Source organism: Oncorhynchus gorbuscha, unplaced genomic scaffold (genome assembly GCF_021184085.1).
Source record: "Oncorhynchus gorbuscha isolate QuinsamMale2020 ecotype Even-year unplaced genomic scaffold, OgorEven_v1.0 Un_scaffold_6597, whole genome shotgun sequence".
Taxonomy (NCBI): Eukaryota; Metazoa; Chordata; class Actinopteri; order Salmoniformes; family Salmonidae; genus Oncorhynchus; species Oncorhynchus gorbuscha.
Window position 1 is genome coordinate 1 of NW_025750157.1, and position 17,306 is coordinate 17,306.

At 43.8% G+C, this 17,306-nt stretch overlaps 1 protein-coding gene across 1 annotated transcript; it reads right to left on the reverse strand.

Moving 5' to 3' along the window:
* Nucleotides 1-11,677: 11,677 nt before the first annotated feature.
* Nucleotides 11,678-16,973, reverse strand: LOC124029500 (fibrillin-1-like; the record flags this gene model as incomplete). The annotated part of the gene is made up of 3 exons (XM_046341189.1): nt 16,785-16,973; nt 16,179-16,261; nt 11,678-11,780 (listed from the first exon to the last, which is right to left on the reverse strand). Coding segments are annotated over exons 1-3 (371 nt in total), but the record flags the coding sequence as incomplete, so codon positions are not given.
* Between the last annotated feature and the right edge of the window lie 333 nt (nt 16,974-17,306).

Here is a 17,306-nt window from a genome sequence, read left to right on the forward strand (position 1 = left end):
TGAGTTTATATATATATATATATATATATATATATATATATATATATATATATATATATATATATATATATATAATAGTGGATACCCCATAACTTCTTTGAAAACAGCTGAGGGATGAGGCTGGAGAAATGTAACCACTCTCAAATTCATAGACAGAGCTGTGGATACATCCTTGAGACGAAAAGGATAGTTTTATCCATGTTTTGAGGCTTTGCGGCGTTTGTTTACAATTACATAGTTTACAAACAACGCGGAGTAAAACAAAGCTTATATTGTAGGTTCTGATGGGGTTCGACTGTTGAACTAAGCTCAATGGGGAATTAATAAGATATATTCTTCAAAATCAACGGGTATACTGCACGGTAGCACCAACAGTCTCTACGAAATGAGGTAAATACCAATAAATGCTTGAAATATGCTGTAAACAAACAGCTACTGGCTTTCTAATGCAAATACATCACTGCTCCCGAGTGGCGCAGCGGTCTAAGGCCTTGCATCTCAGCGCAAGAGGCGTCGCTACAATCCCTGGTTCGACTCCAGACTGTATCACGTCCGGCTGTGATTGGGAGTCCCATAGGGCGGCGCACAATTGGCCCAGCGTCCGGGTTAGGCCATCATTGTAAATAAGAACTTGTTCTATTAACTAAATACAAATCTTAGAATGAGATGAAATTAGTGAAATATTCTTTGATTTGTTTTGTTGAAATGTTGGTAATGAGTATCAGCATGAATGTGCTGAATCACAGTGTATGTGCGATTCATCAACACTAGTCCATACAGGAATAATTTTAACCCCATTTTTTTAAAAACTAGGCAAATCAGTTAAGAACAAATTCTTAATTACAATGACAGTCTACCGGCACAGGGGTAACTGCCTTGTTCAGGTGCAAACGACAGATTTTTACCTTGTCAGGTCAGGGATTCAATCAGCAACCCAGCTACAGGCCCAACGCTCTAAACACTAAACTAGCTGCTCCATGTGGGATTAATCAACAGGAGTCCATACAGGACTAACCGTAACCCTATCATCAACAGGAGTCCATACAGGACTAACCTAACCCTATCATCAACAGGAGTCCATACAGAACTAACCTAACCCTATCATCAACAGGAGTCCATACAGGACTAACCCTATCATCAACAGGAGTCCATACAGAACTAACCCCATCATCAACAGGAGTCCATACAGAACTAACTCCATCATCAAAAGGAGTCCATACAGAACTAACCCCATCATCAACAGGAGTCCATACGGAACCCCTATTGGGATTCATCAACAGCAGTCCATACAGGACTAGCCCCATCATCAACAGGAGTCCATACGGCCAACAATATCATCAACAGGAGTCCATAATAGAACTAGCCCCATCATCAACAGGAGTCCATACAGGACCAACCTTATCATCAACAGGAGCCCATATAGGACTAATCCTATGATCAACAGGAGTCCATACAGGACTAACCCCAGGTGATTCATCAACAGGAGTCCATACAGGACTAACCCTATCATCAACAGGACTCTATACAGGACTAACCCCATCATCAACAGGAGTCCATACAGAACTAACCCTATCATCAACAGGAGTCCATACAGACCTAACCCCATCATCAACAGGAGTCCATACGGGACCAACTCTAGTGGGATTCATCAACAGGAGTCCATACAGGACTAACCCTATCATCAACAGGAGTCCATACAGAACTAACCCCATCATCAACAGGAGTCCATACAGAACTAACCCCATCATCAAAAGGAGTCCATACAGAACTAAGCCCATCATCAACAGGAGTCCATACAGAACTAACCCCATCATCAACAGGAGTCCATACAGAACTAAGCCATCATCAACAGGAGTCCATACGGCTAACAATATCATCAACAGGAGTCCATACAGAACTAAGCCTATCATCAACAGGAGTCCATAATGGGCTAACAATATCATCAACAGCAGTCCATACAGAACTAACCCCATCATCAACAGGAGTCCATACAGAACTACCCCCATCATCAACAGGAGTCCATACAGAACTAACCCCATCATCAACAGGAGTCCAGGACTAACCCTATCATCAACAGGAGTCCATACAGAACTAACCCCATCATCAAAAGGAGTCCATACAGAACTAACCCCATCATCAACAGGAGTCCATACAGGACTAACCCCATCATCAACAGGAGTCCATATTGGACTAACCCCATCATCAACAGGAGTCCATACGGGACTAACCCCTAGTGGGATTCATCAACAGAGTCCATACGGGACCAACCCTATTGGGATTCATCAACAGCAGTCCATACAGGACTAACCCTATCATCAACAGGAGCCCATACAGGACTAACCCTATCATCAACAGGAGTCCATACGGGACTAACCCCTAGTGGGATTCATCAACAGGAGTCCATACGGGACGAACCCCTAGTGGGATTCATCAACAGGAGTCCATACGGGACTAACCCCTAGTGGGATTCATCAACAGGAGTCCATACGGGACTAACCCCTAGTGGGATTCATCAACAGGAGTCCATACAGGACTAACCCTATCATCAACAGGAATCCATACAGGACTAACCCCATCATCAACAGGAGCCCATACAGGACTAACCCTACCATCAACAGGAGTCCATACAGGACTAACCCCATCATCAACAGCAGTCCATACAGAACTAACCCCATCATCAACAGGAGTCCATACAGGACTAGCCCCATCATCAACAGGAGTCCATACGGGACTAACCCTATCATCAACAGGAGTCCATACAGGACTAGCCCCATCATCAACAGGAGTCCATACGGGACTAACCCTATCATCAACAGGAGTCCATACAGGACTAACCCTATCATCAACAGGAGTCCATACAGGACTAGCCCCATCATCAACAGGAGTGTTGGAGTGTTGACTGTAGACAGACACAGACTTAAACCCCATTCCTTGACTCCTCGTGATGAAAGGGACTGTGGACAGACACAGACTTAAACCCCATTCCTTGACTCCTCGTGATGAAAGGGACTGAAGACAGACACAGACTTAAACCCCATTCCTTGACTCCTCGTGATGAAAGGGACTGAGGACAGACACAGACTTAAACCCCATTCCTTGACTCCTCGTGATGAAAGGGACTGTGGAGCAGACAGACTTAAACCCCATTCCTTGACTCCTCATGATAGAAAGGGACTGAAGACAGACACAGACTTAAACCCCATTCCTTGACTCCTCGTGATGAAAGGGACTGAGGACAGACACAGACTTAAACCCCATTCCTTGACTCCTCGTGATGAAAGGGACTGAGGACAGACACAGACTTAAACCCCATTCCTTGACTCCTCGTGATGAAAGGGACTGAAGACAGACACAGACTTAAACCCCATTCCTTGACTCCTCGTGATGAAAGGGACTGTAGACAGACAGACTTAAACCCCATTCCTTGACTCCTCGTGATGAAAGGGACTGTAGACAGACACAGACTTAAACCCCATTCCTTGACTCCTCGTGATGAAAGGGACTGAAGACAGACACAGACTTAAACCCCATTCCTTGACTCCTCGTGATGAAAGGGACTGAGGACAGACACAGACTTAAACCCCATTCCTTGACTCCTCGTGATGAAAGGGACTGAGGACAGACACAGACTTAAACCCCATTCCTTGACTCCTCGTGATGAAAGGGACTGAAGACAGACAGACTTAAACCCCATTCCTTGACTCCTCGTGATGAAAGGGACTGTAGACAGACAGACTTAAACCCCATTCCTTGACTCCTCGTGATGAAAGGGACTGTAGACAGACAGAGGTCCAGGTTCAGCCATTCAACACCTGTCTGCCTGTTCAAAGTGTCTAGTTGAGACCAACCTGGGACCCTAAATCAGCCAGTCAATCTGTCCCTGTGTTTAGTGGGTTAGTTTGTTTTAGTTAGTTAGGATCTTGTGCCACGTGTGGCTTTTAACACTATTTGACTCTATTTACTAGACACACTCTACTACAAACTAGCGCTCCATGACACACACACACGCACGCACACGCACGCACGCACACACGCACGCACGCACACACACCACACACCACACACAACACACACAGCCCTAATGTGTTTCCCAGAGACACACTACCAGAGAGGTGGTATAAATAACCCTGGGATGTGAGGCCCACTGCTGAGTCAATGACAGACCCTGTGAATCATCCTCTGCCGTGGCTACACCTTTCTCCATGACATCCAGCCTAGGTACAGATCTAGGATCAGGTTCCCCTCCCCCACCCCACATAGCCTGGTTCCTCTCTAGGTTTCCTTCCTAGGTTCTGGCCTTTCTAGGGAGTTTTTCCTAGCCAACGTGCTTCTACACCTGCATTGCTTGCTGTTTGGGGTTTTAGGCTGGGTTACTGTACAGCACTTTGAGATATCAGCTGATGTAAGAAGGGCTATGTAATAAATTTGATTTGATTAGTGGGGGAAATGCAAAACTAACCCTAGATTAGTGTGTGTGTGGGGGGGGCAACTTCACCCTACAGCACGGCACCACAGCACCAGTAAGGTCTGAGAGGTTAAAACTGCCAAAACAGTTAGACCAGAACAAAGGTGGGAAAAAGAAGAGCCAGAAGTCCAGAAGAGGCAAAGGGTGGGTCAATGTGGGTAATGACATGTCTGGTAACATCTCACCTTATTCATATAAACATTCATGACCGGGAGGGAAAAGGTCATTCCATGTGCAAACAGGGCAGACTCAAAAGTGAGTTTTTTTTTAACCCTGTGCTGCAGTACAGGTTTCTGCTTGTGTAACGTGGTCACTAGAAGACACTAAATATCTATCGTGGGGAAGTGACCTCGCTTCTTAGTGTCTGTGTCCTGTTGCCACTTCTCTTATGTGGAGGTTGAAGATAACGGACTAATGGCGTGCTTGCATTCATGAAAAAACATGAAATAATGAGAGAGAAAAAAGAGAGAGAGAGGGAGGGAGGGAGAGGGAGAGGGGGAGAGAGAGAGAGAGAGAGAGAGAGAGAGAGAGAGAGAGAGAGAGAGAGAGAGAGAGAGAGAGAGAGAGAGAGAGAGAGAGAGAGAGAGAGAGAGAGAGAGAGAGAGAGAGAGAGAGAGAGAGAGAGAGAGAGAGAGAGAGAGAGAGAGAGAGAGAGAGAGAGAGAGAGAGAGAGAGAGAGAGAGAGAGAGACATAGATAGAGAGAGACATAGATAGAGAGATAAAGGTAGACATAGATAGAGAGATATAGATAGAGAGATATAGATAGACATAGATAGAGAGATATAGATAGACATAGATAGAGAGATATAGATAGACATAGATAGAGAGATATAGATAGACATAGATAGAGAGATATAGATAGACATAGATAGAGAGATATAGATAGACATAGATAGAGAGAGATAGAGATTGATTGATATAGATAGAGAGAGATAGAGATTGATTGATATAGATAGAGATTGATTGATATAGATAGAGAGAGATAGAGATTGATTGATATAGATAGACTGATAGAGAGAGATAGAGATTGATTGATATAGATAGACTGATAGAGAGAGATAGAGATTGATTGATATAGATAGACTGATAGAGAGAGATAGAGATTGATTGATATAGATAGACTGATAGAGAGAGATAGAGATTGATTGATATAGATAGACTGATAGAGAGAGATAGAGATTGATTGATATAGATAGACTGATAGAGAGAGATAGAGATTGATTGATATAGATAGACCGATAGAGAGAGATAGAGATTGATTGACATAGATAGACCGATAGAGAGAGATAGAGATTGATTGACATAGATAGACCGATAGAGAGAGATAGAGATTGATTGATATAGATAGACCGATAGAGAGAGATAGAGATTGATTGATATAGATAGACCGATAGAGAGAGATAGAGATTGATTGATATAGATAGACCGATAGAGAGAGATAGAGATTGATTGATATAGATAGACCGATAGAGAGAGATAGAGATTGATTGATATAGATAGACCGATAGAGAGAGATAGAGATTGATTGATATAGATAGACCGATAGAGAGAGATAGAGATTGATTGATATAGATAGACCGATAGAGAGAGATAGAGATTGATTGATATAGATAGACCGATAGAGAGAGATAGAGATTGATTGATATAGATAGACCGATAGAGAGAGATAGAGATTGATTGATATAGATAGACCGATAGAGAGAGATAGAGATAGAGAGATAAAGGTAGAGATAGAGATTGATTGATATAGATAGAGAGATAAAGGTAGAGATAGATGGAGACAGGGAGGACACTTAAAAAAAGTACTATCTAGAATCTACGTAAAAGCTGTCCTCATTTGAGAACCCTTTAAATAACCCCTTTTTGGTTCCAGGTAGAACCCTTTCCACACAGGGTTTTACATGAAACCAAAACGGATTTTTACCTGGAACCGAAAAGGGTTCTCCAATGGGGACAGCCCTAGAACCCAGGCGACACCTCTCTCCTCCACCCCAAAAAAAAAAAACATGAAAAAAATAAAATAAGTGGGTGACCAAGAGTTTCCATAGGCTTGGGCTCTTACCTCTCTCACACTGGGGCCCAGTGAACCCGTAGACACAGGCGCACCGGTTGGGTCCAATGCAGCGCCCGCCGTTTTGGCACTTACTATCACAGACGGCTGAAACAGAGACACACACACACACAGTTTCAGTTAGTCACACACACATATGTATGCACACGAACACGCACACGCACACACACACACACACACAACTGCACATCTAGCTCTTAATATCGCAGACGGGCTGAAACAGACACACACACGCACACACACACACACACACACATGCCCAACTGCACATCTGAGGGCCTTATTTTTCCATGGTCTTTGTGAAGCCATGATTACAGAAGTGGGTCAAATTCCCCTGGTCTCTCTATTTTTCCTTTGTAACAGATGCCAGGTTATTTATGTTGGCACTTTGAGAAATGGGGTTTTGGGGGAGGTGTGTCTTCCTAATTGTCTATTGCCAGTGGAGGTTAATCAGTGTAGAGGCTAGAATCCTCATTAGATTCAATGGAATTTTTCCCCCCAAAAAATATCCAAATCTCAGTTAGCCAGAAGACTTAAGCAAGAAAGACTTGGGCCAGCCAAGGTGTAGAGAGAGGACTTCAAGCTGTCAAACTGCTTGCGACATATTTCCTCTGCTTCCTTCGTTTACGCCACGACTGTGTGAGTTGTTTTAACAGAAACCAGGCAACAACCCCCCCCCCACCACCCATCTACCCAAACTCGCTGTGTGCGGTGCCAAGGGGGCCTCCGCTTTGAAGACGAAAGTCAAACATTAGCCCAAACATTCTGAGAGTTTTCTCCCCCCACCCTCTCAACACTTTCTAGAAGTTTCCCAGCAGAGCTAGGCTAGGTCAAAACCTATACCTACCTATCTACCTCTAGCTACCTCTATCTACCTCTATCCCTCTCTACCTCTAGCTAGGCTAGGTCAACATGCAACCCTCTGCCAAGTCCTATCTACTACTATCTACCTCTATCCCTCTCTCTACCTCTAGCTAGGCTAGGTCAACCTCTGCCAAGTCCTATCTACTACTATCTACCTCTATCCTCTCTCTACCTCTAGCTAGGCTAGGTCAACATGCAAACCTCTGCCAAGTCCTATCTACTACTATCTACCTCTATCCTCTCTCTACCTCTCTCTACCTCTAGCTAAGCTAGGTCAACCTCTGCCAAGTCCTATCTACTACTATCTACCTCTATTCCTCTATCCCTTACCTCTAATTACCTCTATCTTTCTATCTACCTCTATCCCTCTATACCGTACCTCTATCTACCTCTATACCTCTATCCCTCTATCTACCTCTATCCCTCTATCTACGTCTATCCCTCTATCTACCTCTATCCGACTATCCCTCTATCTACCTCTATACCTTACCTCTCTTTACCTCTATCCCTTTACCTACCTCTATCTACCTCAATCCCTCTATCTACCTCTATCCCTTACCTCTATTTACCTCTATCCCTTACCTCTATTTACCTCTATCTACCTCTATCCCTTACCTCTTTCTACCTCTATTCCTCTATACCTTACCTCTCTTTACCTCTATCCCTCTATCTACCTCTATCCGACTATCCCTCTATCTACCTCTATCCCTCTATCTACCTCTATCCATCTATCTACCTCTATCCCTCTCTCTACCTCTATCTACCTCTATCCCTCTGTCTACCTCTATCCCTCTATCTATCTCTATCCCTCTATTTACCTCTATCCATCTCTACCTCTATATCTACCTCTATCTATCTCTATCCCTCTATCTACCTCTATCCCCCTATCTACCTCTCTAACGGTATCACTCTATCCATATCTATCCCCCTATCTACCTCTATCCCTTTATCCCTTAATCTACCTCTATCCCTCTATCTACCTATATTTACCTTTATCCCTCTATCTACCTCTATCCCCTATCTACCTCTCTACCTCTCTCTACCTCTATCTACATCTATCTACCTATATCCTCTATCCCCCTCTATCTACCTCTATCCCCCTATCTACCTATATCCCCCTATCTACCTATATCCCTCTATCTACCTCTATCTACCTCTATCCCTTTATCTACCTCTATCCCTTTATCTACCTCTATCCCTTACCTCTATTTACCTCTATCTACCTCTATCCCTTACCTCTTTCTACCTCTATACCTTACCTCTCTTTACCTCTATCCCTCTATCTACCTCTATCCGACTATCCCTCTATCTACCTCTATCCCTCTCTCTACCTCTATCCCTCTATCTACCTCTATCCATCTATCTACCTCTATCCCTCTATCTACCTATCTACCTCTATCCATCTGTCTACCTCTATCCCTCTGTCTACCTCTATCCATCTCTCTACCTCTATATCTACCTCTATCTACCTCTATCCCCTATCTACCTCTCTAACGCTATCACTCTATCCATATCTATCCCCCTATCTACCTCTATCCCTTTATCTACCTATATTTACCTCTATCCCTCTATCTACCTCTATCCCCCTCTATCTACCTCTATCCCTCTATCTACCTCTATCCCTCTATCTACCTCTATCCCTCTATCTACCTCTATCCCTATATCTACCTCTATACCTCTATCTACCTCTATACCTCTATCTACCTCTATACCTCTATCCCTCTATCTACCTCTATCTACCTCTATCCCTCTATCTACCCCTATCCCTCTATCTACCTCTATCCCTCTATCTACCTCTATCCCTCTATCTACCTCTATCCCTCTATCTACCTCTATCCCTCTATCTACCTCTATCTACCTCTATCCCTCTATCTACCTCTATCCCTCTATTTACCTCTATATCTACCTCTATCCCCGCTCTACCTCTATCCCTCGTTCTACCTCTAACCACCTCTATATCTACCTCTATCCTCTACCCCCTCTATCTACCTCTATCCCTCTATCCCTCTATCTGCCTATATCTACCTCTCTCTACCTCTATCCCTCTATCTACCTCTATCCCTCTATATACCTCTATCCCTTACCTCTCTCCTTCTACCTACCTCTATCCCTCCATTCCTGTATCCCTTACCTCTCTCTTTCTATCTACCACTACCCCTCTTTCCCTCCTCTCCTCCTACCACTCCATCATGCTGCTACCTATTCTGTGATTTACACATCCACTTGAGCAAGCCCAGAATTGGCTGGATTATAAGCCTTCCAGGTGACGACAGCTGCTTCGACGTCAAATGTAAGCCATGTTGGCCCACTAACCCTCTGTTCACCCTGCGAGGGACTGGAGCCCTAATGGCGGCTTAATGCCCTAGTTACGCCCCGGTTACGGGGGCCCTGCTTCATGGCAGGACAAGAACCTTTCAGGCCCTTTCAATGTCAATCCACACTGGTTCTGAACTATATATCCTGAATCTGAACTATATATCCTGAATCTGAACTATATATCCTGGATCTGAACTATATATCCTGAATCTGAACTATATATCCTGGATCTGAACTATATATCCTGGATCTGAACCATATATCCTGGATCTGAACTATATATCCTGGATCTGAACTATATATCCTGAATCTGAACTATATATCCTGGATCTGAACTATATAACTATATATCCTGGATCTGAACTATATATCCTGAATCTGAACCATATATCCTGGATCTGAACTATATATGAAGGCATTGGCCCATGGCTTGTCTAGGATTAAACTCACGTGTACTAACCATATACCGTGGTTTTTAGGAGGTTTTGAGGATCTGGAGGGACATGTTAATGTGAAGTCCTTAAGAAATGTATTATCCTCCATAACCATACCATTGTTTGATAGTAATAGTATATATGTAAAAATAAATCTCCTAATTTATCTATACCAACTGTTTCTGCTGCAGTTTGTCACATGTTCTACAGTCTATACAGTGATGAACTTGAGGAAGCTTCCTTAGATCTCCCATGGAGTCTATATGGGGCCTATAAGTTAATGGTAAAAAATGTAGGTGAGCCTCCGAAGCTGCGCAGCGATCTAAGGCATCGCAGTGCTTGAGAGGTCCCTACAGACCCGGGTTTGATCCTGGGCTGTATCACAATCGGCCGTGATCGGGAGTCCCATAGGGCGGCACGCAATTAGCCCAGCGACGTCTGGGTTAGGGGAGGGCTTGGCCGGTGGGGCTTTACTTGGCCCATCGCGCTCTAGCGACTCCTTGTGGCGGGCCGGGTGCCTGCAGGCTGACTTCAGTCATCAGTTGAACGGTGTTTCCTCTCTCTCACTAATTGGTGCAGCTGGATTCAGAGGCGTGGTGTGGCGGGTCATGTTTCGGAGGACACATGACTCGACCTTCGCCTGTCCCAAGCCCATTTGGGACTTGAAGCGATGAGACAAGATCGAAATTGAGGAGAAAAAGGGGGTAAAATACAGAGGAATATATATATATATATATATATATATATATATATATATATATATATATATATATATATATATATATATATATATTATACATGAGTGAATTAAAGCAAGTAGCCTAAACGCCAACGAACACTTGCAATGCTGATTTAGCACAATTGGTGCTTACTGTATCTACTACACTGTGTAAACGGGCTGCATTTACATCATAGTGTATACTCACGTTGTCCACAGTAGGAGCCTGAGAAGCCCTGCTGACACTGACAGTGGTCCCTCGGCACAGAGGCCACCGCTCATACACCTGATGTTACACTGCTGGGCTAGAGGAGCAACAGGACAGGACCACGGCATATTGGTCAACATCCCATTCACAACTTTCGTGTGAAGTGAGCGAGCAGAGGAGGGTTGTAACAGATAAACAGGATGGTTAAAATAGGGTTTATTTGCTTCTTTTTTGTTTGGGTGGGACCAAATGTCCAAAATACTAGTAAACCCATTGTCGGACAGTATATTATAGGTGAAATAAACTAAACATATACAAAACACTCTCGTAAAGCAATTTGTGGTTTTATATTGGAGAGGAAGCATGAATTTTTTTTTTTTTTAATTTTTTACCTTTATTTAACCAGGCAAGTCAGTTAAGAAATATATTCTTATTTTCATGACGGCCTAGGAACAGTGGGTTAACTGCCTGTTCAGGGTGTACCTTGTCAGCTCGGGGTTTGAAACTCGCAACCTTCCGGTTACTAGTCCAACGCTCTAAGCACTAGGCTACGCTGCCCCCCAATGAAGAAGGCGACATGTAACACGAGGGAACACTTACTGGACTTTGTGCCACAGGTTGGTGCATTTGGCCACTGGGGACATGTGCACATGTTGGGCCGTGAGCAATCCATCTCCATCTCCACAGCTGTTCCGGCAAATGGCTGTGGGGATGAGGACACACAAAGAGTGTAGAGTAAATGAACATTGTCCGTCAGACCCTATTTGAGAACTACTACAGTACATGGGCCAGACTAAGAGCTTGTCCTAGCCTTCGTTAAATACAGTGCAAACCAAGTTAAAAAAAAAAAAAAAAAAATATCACGTAGACCTTTGCAAGCAGTGGAGTACAATGAGAAACAGGAATGTGGAAGTTACAACCCATACAAAACCCAATGTATTAGTTACCGTGTCAGGGGCTCGTTAACATATTTCCTAGCATTACAGTTATTATACCCATTATTGGAATTGTGCTAGTTTAGGTTTAGGTGGTCTATAGTAACATTGCTGTGCCAGGTTAGGTTTAGGTGGTCTCTAGTAACATTGTTGTGCCAGTTTAGGTTTAGGTGGTCTATAGTAACATTGTTGTGCCAGGTTAGGTTTAGGTAGTCTATAGTAACATTGTTGTGCCAGTTTAGGTTTAGGTGGTCTATAGTAACATTGCTGTGCCAGGTTAGGTTTAGGTGGTCTATTGTAACATTGCTGTGCCAGTTTAGGTTTAGGTAGTCTATAGTAACATTGCTGTGCCAGTTTAGGTTTAGGTGGTCTATAGTAACATTGCTGTGCCAGTTTAGGTTTAGGTGGTCTATAGTATCATTGCTGTGCCAGTTTAGGTTTAGGTAGTCTATAGTAACATTGCTGTGCCAGGTTAGGTTTAGGTAGTCTATAGTAACATTGCTGTGCCAGGTTAGGTTTAGGTGGTCTATTGTAACATTGCTGTGCCAGTTTAGGTTTAGGTGGTCTATTGTAACATTGCTGTGCCAGTTTAGGTTTAGGTGGTCTCTAGTAACATTGCTGTGCCAGTTTAGGTTTAGGTGGTCTATAGTAACATTGCTGTGCCAGGTTAGGTTTAGGTGGTCTATTGTAACATTGCTGTGCCAGTTTAGGTTTAGGTGGTAACTCAAACTGTAATATACAATAGTAATTGTAAAGAATCCTCTGAGGGTCACAAGAAAGTAACTTGTGTGTCTGATTTTGAGAATCCTGTTTTACCCCGATAGTGTTGAATAATAACACCTATGCTATCTATGTGTGCCCAAGAAATTCTAGTAGAATATACACTGAGTGTACAAAACATTAAGAACACCTGCTCTTTCCATGACAGACTGACCAGGTGAATCCAAGTGAAAGCTATGATCCCTTATTGATGTCACTTATTAAATCCACTTCAATCCGTGTAGATGAAGGGGAGGAGACCTGGTTAAATAAGGGTTGTTCCATTTTCTTTACAATTGAGACATGGATTGTGTATATGTGCCATTCAGAGGGTGAATGGGCAAGACAAAAGATTTAAGTGCCTTTGAACGGGGTATGGTAGTAGGTACCAGGTGCAATAGTTTGTGTCAAGAACTGCAACACTGCTGGGTTTTTCAAGCTCAACAGTTTCCCAAGTGTATCTAAACTCAGCAAAAAGAAACGCCCTCTCACTGTCAACTACGTTTATTTTCAGCAAACTTGACATGTGTAAAGATTTGTATGAACATAACAATATTCAACAGCTGAGCCATAAACTGAACAAGTTCCACAGACATGTGACTAACAGAAATGGAATAATGTGTCCCTGAACAAAGGGGGGTCAAAAGTAACAGTCAGTATCTGATGTGGCCACCAGCTGCATTAAGTACTGCAGTGCATCTCCTCATGGACTGCACCATATTTGCCAGTTCTTGCTGTGAGATGTTACCCCACTCTTCCACCAAGGCACCTGCAAGTTCCCGGACATTTCTGGGGGGGAATGGTCCTAGCCCTCACCCTCCGATCCAACAGGTCCCAGACGTGCTCAATGGGATTGAGATTCGGGCTCTTCGCTGGCCATGACAGAACACTGACACTCCTGTCTTGCAGGAAATCACGCACAGAACGAGCAGTATGGCTGGTGGCATTGTCATGCTGGAGGGTCATATCAGGATGAGCCTGCAGGAAGGGTTCCACATGAGGAGGAGGATGTCTTCCTGTAACGCACAGCGTTGAGATTGCCTGCAATGACAACAAGCTCAGTCCGATGATGCTGTGACACACCGCCCCAGACCATGACGGACCCTCCACCTCCAAATCGATCTCGCTCCAGAGTACAGGCCTCGGTGTAACTCTCATTCCTTCGACGATAAACGCGAATCCGACCATTACCCCTGGTGAGACTAAACCGCGACTCGTCAGTGAAGAGCACTTTTGCCAGTCCTGTCTGGTCCAGCGACGGTGGGTTTGTGCCCATAGGCGAGGTTGTTGTCGGTGATGTCTGGTGAGGACCTGCCTTACAACAGGCCTACAAGCCCTCAGTCCAGCCCTCTCTCAGCCTATTGCGGACAGTCTGAGCACTGATGGAGGGATTGTGCTTTCCCTAGTGTAACTTGGGCAGTTGTTGTTGCCATCCTGTACCTGTCCCGCAGGTGTGATGTTCGGATGTACCAATCCTGTGCAGGTGTTGTTACACGTGGTCTGCCACTGCGAGGACGATCAGCTGTCCATCCTGTCTCCCTGTAGAGCTGTCTTAGGCGTCTCACAGTACGGACAATGCAATTTATTGCCCTGGCCACATCTGCAGTTCTCATGCCTCCTTGCAGCATGCCTAAGGCACATTCACACAGATGAGCAGGGACCCTGGGCATCTTTCTTTTGGTATTTTAAAGAGTCAGTAGAAAGGCCTCTTTAGTGTCCTAAGTTTTCAACTGTGACCTTAATTGCTTACCGTCTGTAAGCTGTTAGTGTCTTAACAACCGTTCCACAGGTGCATGTTGATTAATTGTTTAAGGTTCATTGAACAAGCATGGGAAACAGTGTTTAAACCCTTACAATGAAGATCTGTGAAGTTAATTGGATTTTACGAATTATCTTTGAAAGACTATTTTTTTGCTGAGTTTAGAATGGTCCACCACCCAAAGGACATCCAGCCAACTTGACACAACTGTAGGATGCACTGGAGTCAACATGGGCCAGCATTACTGTGGAACGCTTTTGACACCTTGTAGAGTCCATACCCCAACAAATTGAGGCTGATGGCAAAGGGGGGTCTAACTCAATATTAGGAAGGTGTTCCTAATGTTGGTATACTCAGTGTATTTGTCAGAGGAGACATGCAACTGGCATGCAGCATAATTGAAGCTGACATCTAACATTGATATGTCAATAACGGGAGAGCCTGAACTCTGATACTTCCTCTGGCCCTTTCCAGAGTCAACAGCCCCTTCAGGAGTCAGGTCCACTCTACTGACTCCAACATGACCCTGGACACCACAGGAGAACTCTGTATGACCCCCTGTATGACCCCTGGACACCACAGGAGAACTCTCAGTAGGACCCCGTGGACACTACAGGAGAACTCTGGGCATGACCCCTGGACACTACAGGAGAACTCTGGGTATGACCCCTGGACACTACAGGAGAACTCTGGGCATGACCCCTGGACACTACAGGAGAACTCTGGGCATGACCCCTGGACACCACAGGAGAACTCTGGGTATGACCCCCTGAAACCACAGGAGAGTTCTGGGCATATCTAACACCTTGCTCTTGCTGTTGTGACCGACCAAGTTACCGGGCCAAGCTGAGCCCCCAGGAGGAGCTTGAGGAAGTCTCAGGGAAGGGGGGCCAAGCCGGGTCCCCAAGAGGAGCTGGAGGAAGTCCCAGGGAAGGATGGCCAAGCCGGGTCCCCAAGAGGAGCTGGAGGGAGTCTCATGGAAGGGATATGCTAATAAGGTGCACAAACAATCTATGCTGCTAATTAAATAATACATTTATTTGTATTGTCAACAAACGTTACTTTGAGGTGAGCAGGTTCGGTGTAAAGGTTTCATATTTTCTTTCAACTTCACATTCTGTTATTCTTTCCCCCCGAGCCGTGTGGTTAGATGAGGAGTTTACTGGTTGTTAGAGATGTTTCGGCTCTCATCCCATGTTACTTATTAGTACAGTGAAAATTATTTATTATCCAACAATTATTTGGTATCTTTACAGGTGCAAAGCATGGCTTTAGGGCATAATGACACACCAATAATGCAAGGATTGGTATTTAAAGAAACATGTAGGCCTAACATCGGGGACATATATTGCATGGGAGAAGTCTTGTTTCCATAGAGAGCTTTTACTAAACGTAGAATCAATATTCTGAAATCGTTCAATGCATTAGCTCTTTTGCTGTTGCTATGTATTTGTAAATGATTGTGTAAGACACATGCAATAACCCAGAAGCACTACATCACAGTTATATGAGACATGTAAATTAGCACATCCTATTGGTCAATGGTCAACTGAGCCCTATGAAAAAAAAAAATATATATATATATTTCATAGAGACCAACTCAACACAGAGATACTTTATTATCGTCAACATCTGCTGCGCTACTTACGCACGATACACTGGTTGCCCCCGGGCAAGGTTTTCCAGCCTGGACAACAGTAGGAGTGGAAACGTGATCCACACACATTGGGCCTATAGGGAAGGAGTTAGAAACAACAACAATTTTTCTGTAAATAATCATACTTGATTTAAGAACTGCGGAAATGAATAATGGTTAGTTTAGGAATCTATTTCACACGCTTTTTTCACGCTTTTTAATTTGAAATGCATGGGGTGATGGTGGACACAGAGCGACAAAAGTCATCTTCTCTATTTAGAATGAAAATAGATGTCGATGTCAAGAGATACATACATTTTATTAATTGATTTCTTAAATTATTCCCCACTCATATTGCATATTTATCTCAGATGAAAAGACGAATACTTAACATTCAATTCTGCTCATGTTATGTTTGTGTAACAGTGGCATTTTGACAATGTCATGACATTTGAAATGTGTATGTTTTTTTCTGGTGGGTAGGATTTCTACCTTCAGTTCATGACATATCAATCTATGCTGCTAATTTTGTATTGTCAACTAACTTTACTTTGAGGTGAGCAGGTTCGGTGTAGAGGAATCATATTTTCTTTCAACTTCACATTCTGTTATTCTTACCCTCGTAGGGACTCCTGTTTTCCTCTTCTCCTCACTCGATTTGAGGCAGCCGTCTGATCTCCATCCACCTTGAGAAGCGTTTTCCTCCCGAGAGTTGGAGGGTCTTGTCCTGTTACTTTTACTACGAGAAAACCCGTCAACGCCACCAGTCCAACCAAGCACGAAAAAATCCTCTTGGTCCACATCCTAAACAAACTTTTGTCTAATTTTCCAATGTGTTGTTATTTAATCCGATGGAATAAATCTCAAGAATGGCTACACGGAGCGCATTTTCCACTATCACCTATACCTACAAATACATGAAGTTAAAATAAAACGTAACAGGAAAAAATAAAGTTTAGAACGAAAAATGTCGTGTTGCCTCTTGAGTTTCAAAGACGGTCCTGTAATGTCACCGCGGGAACGACACAGAGGAGGTGTGACTGGGCAGCAGACACAGATTTCAACTGAGGTGTATTGAGATACACCGCTGTCTCCACAGCCAAGAGACAGACCCTCTTGAAGACTGATTTCAGCGGTCTG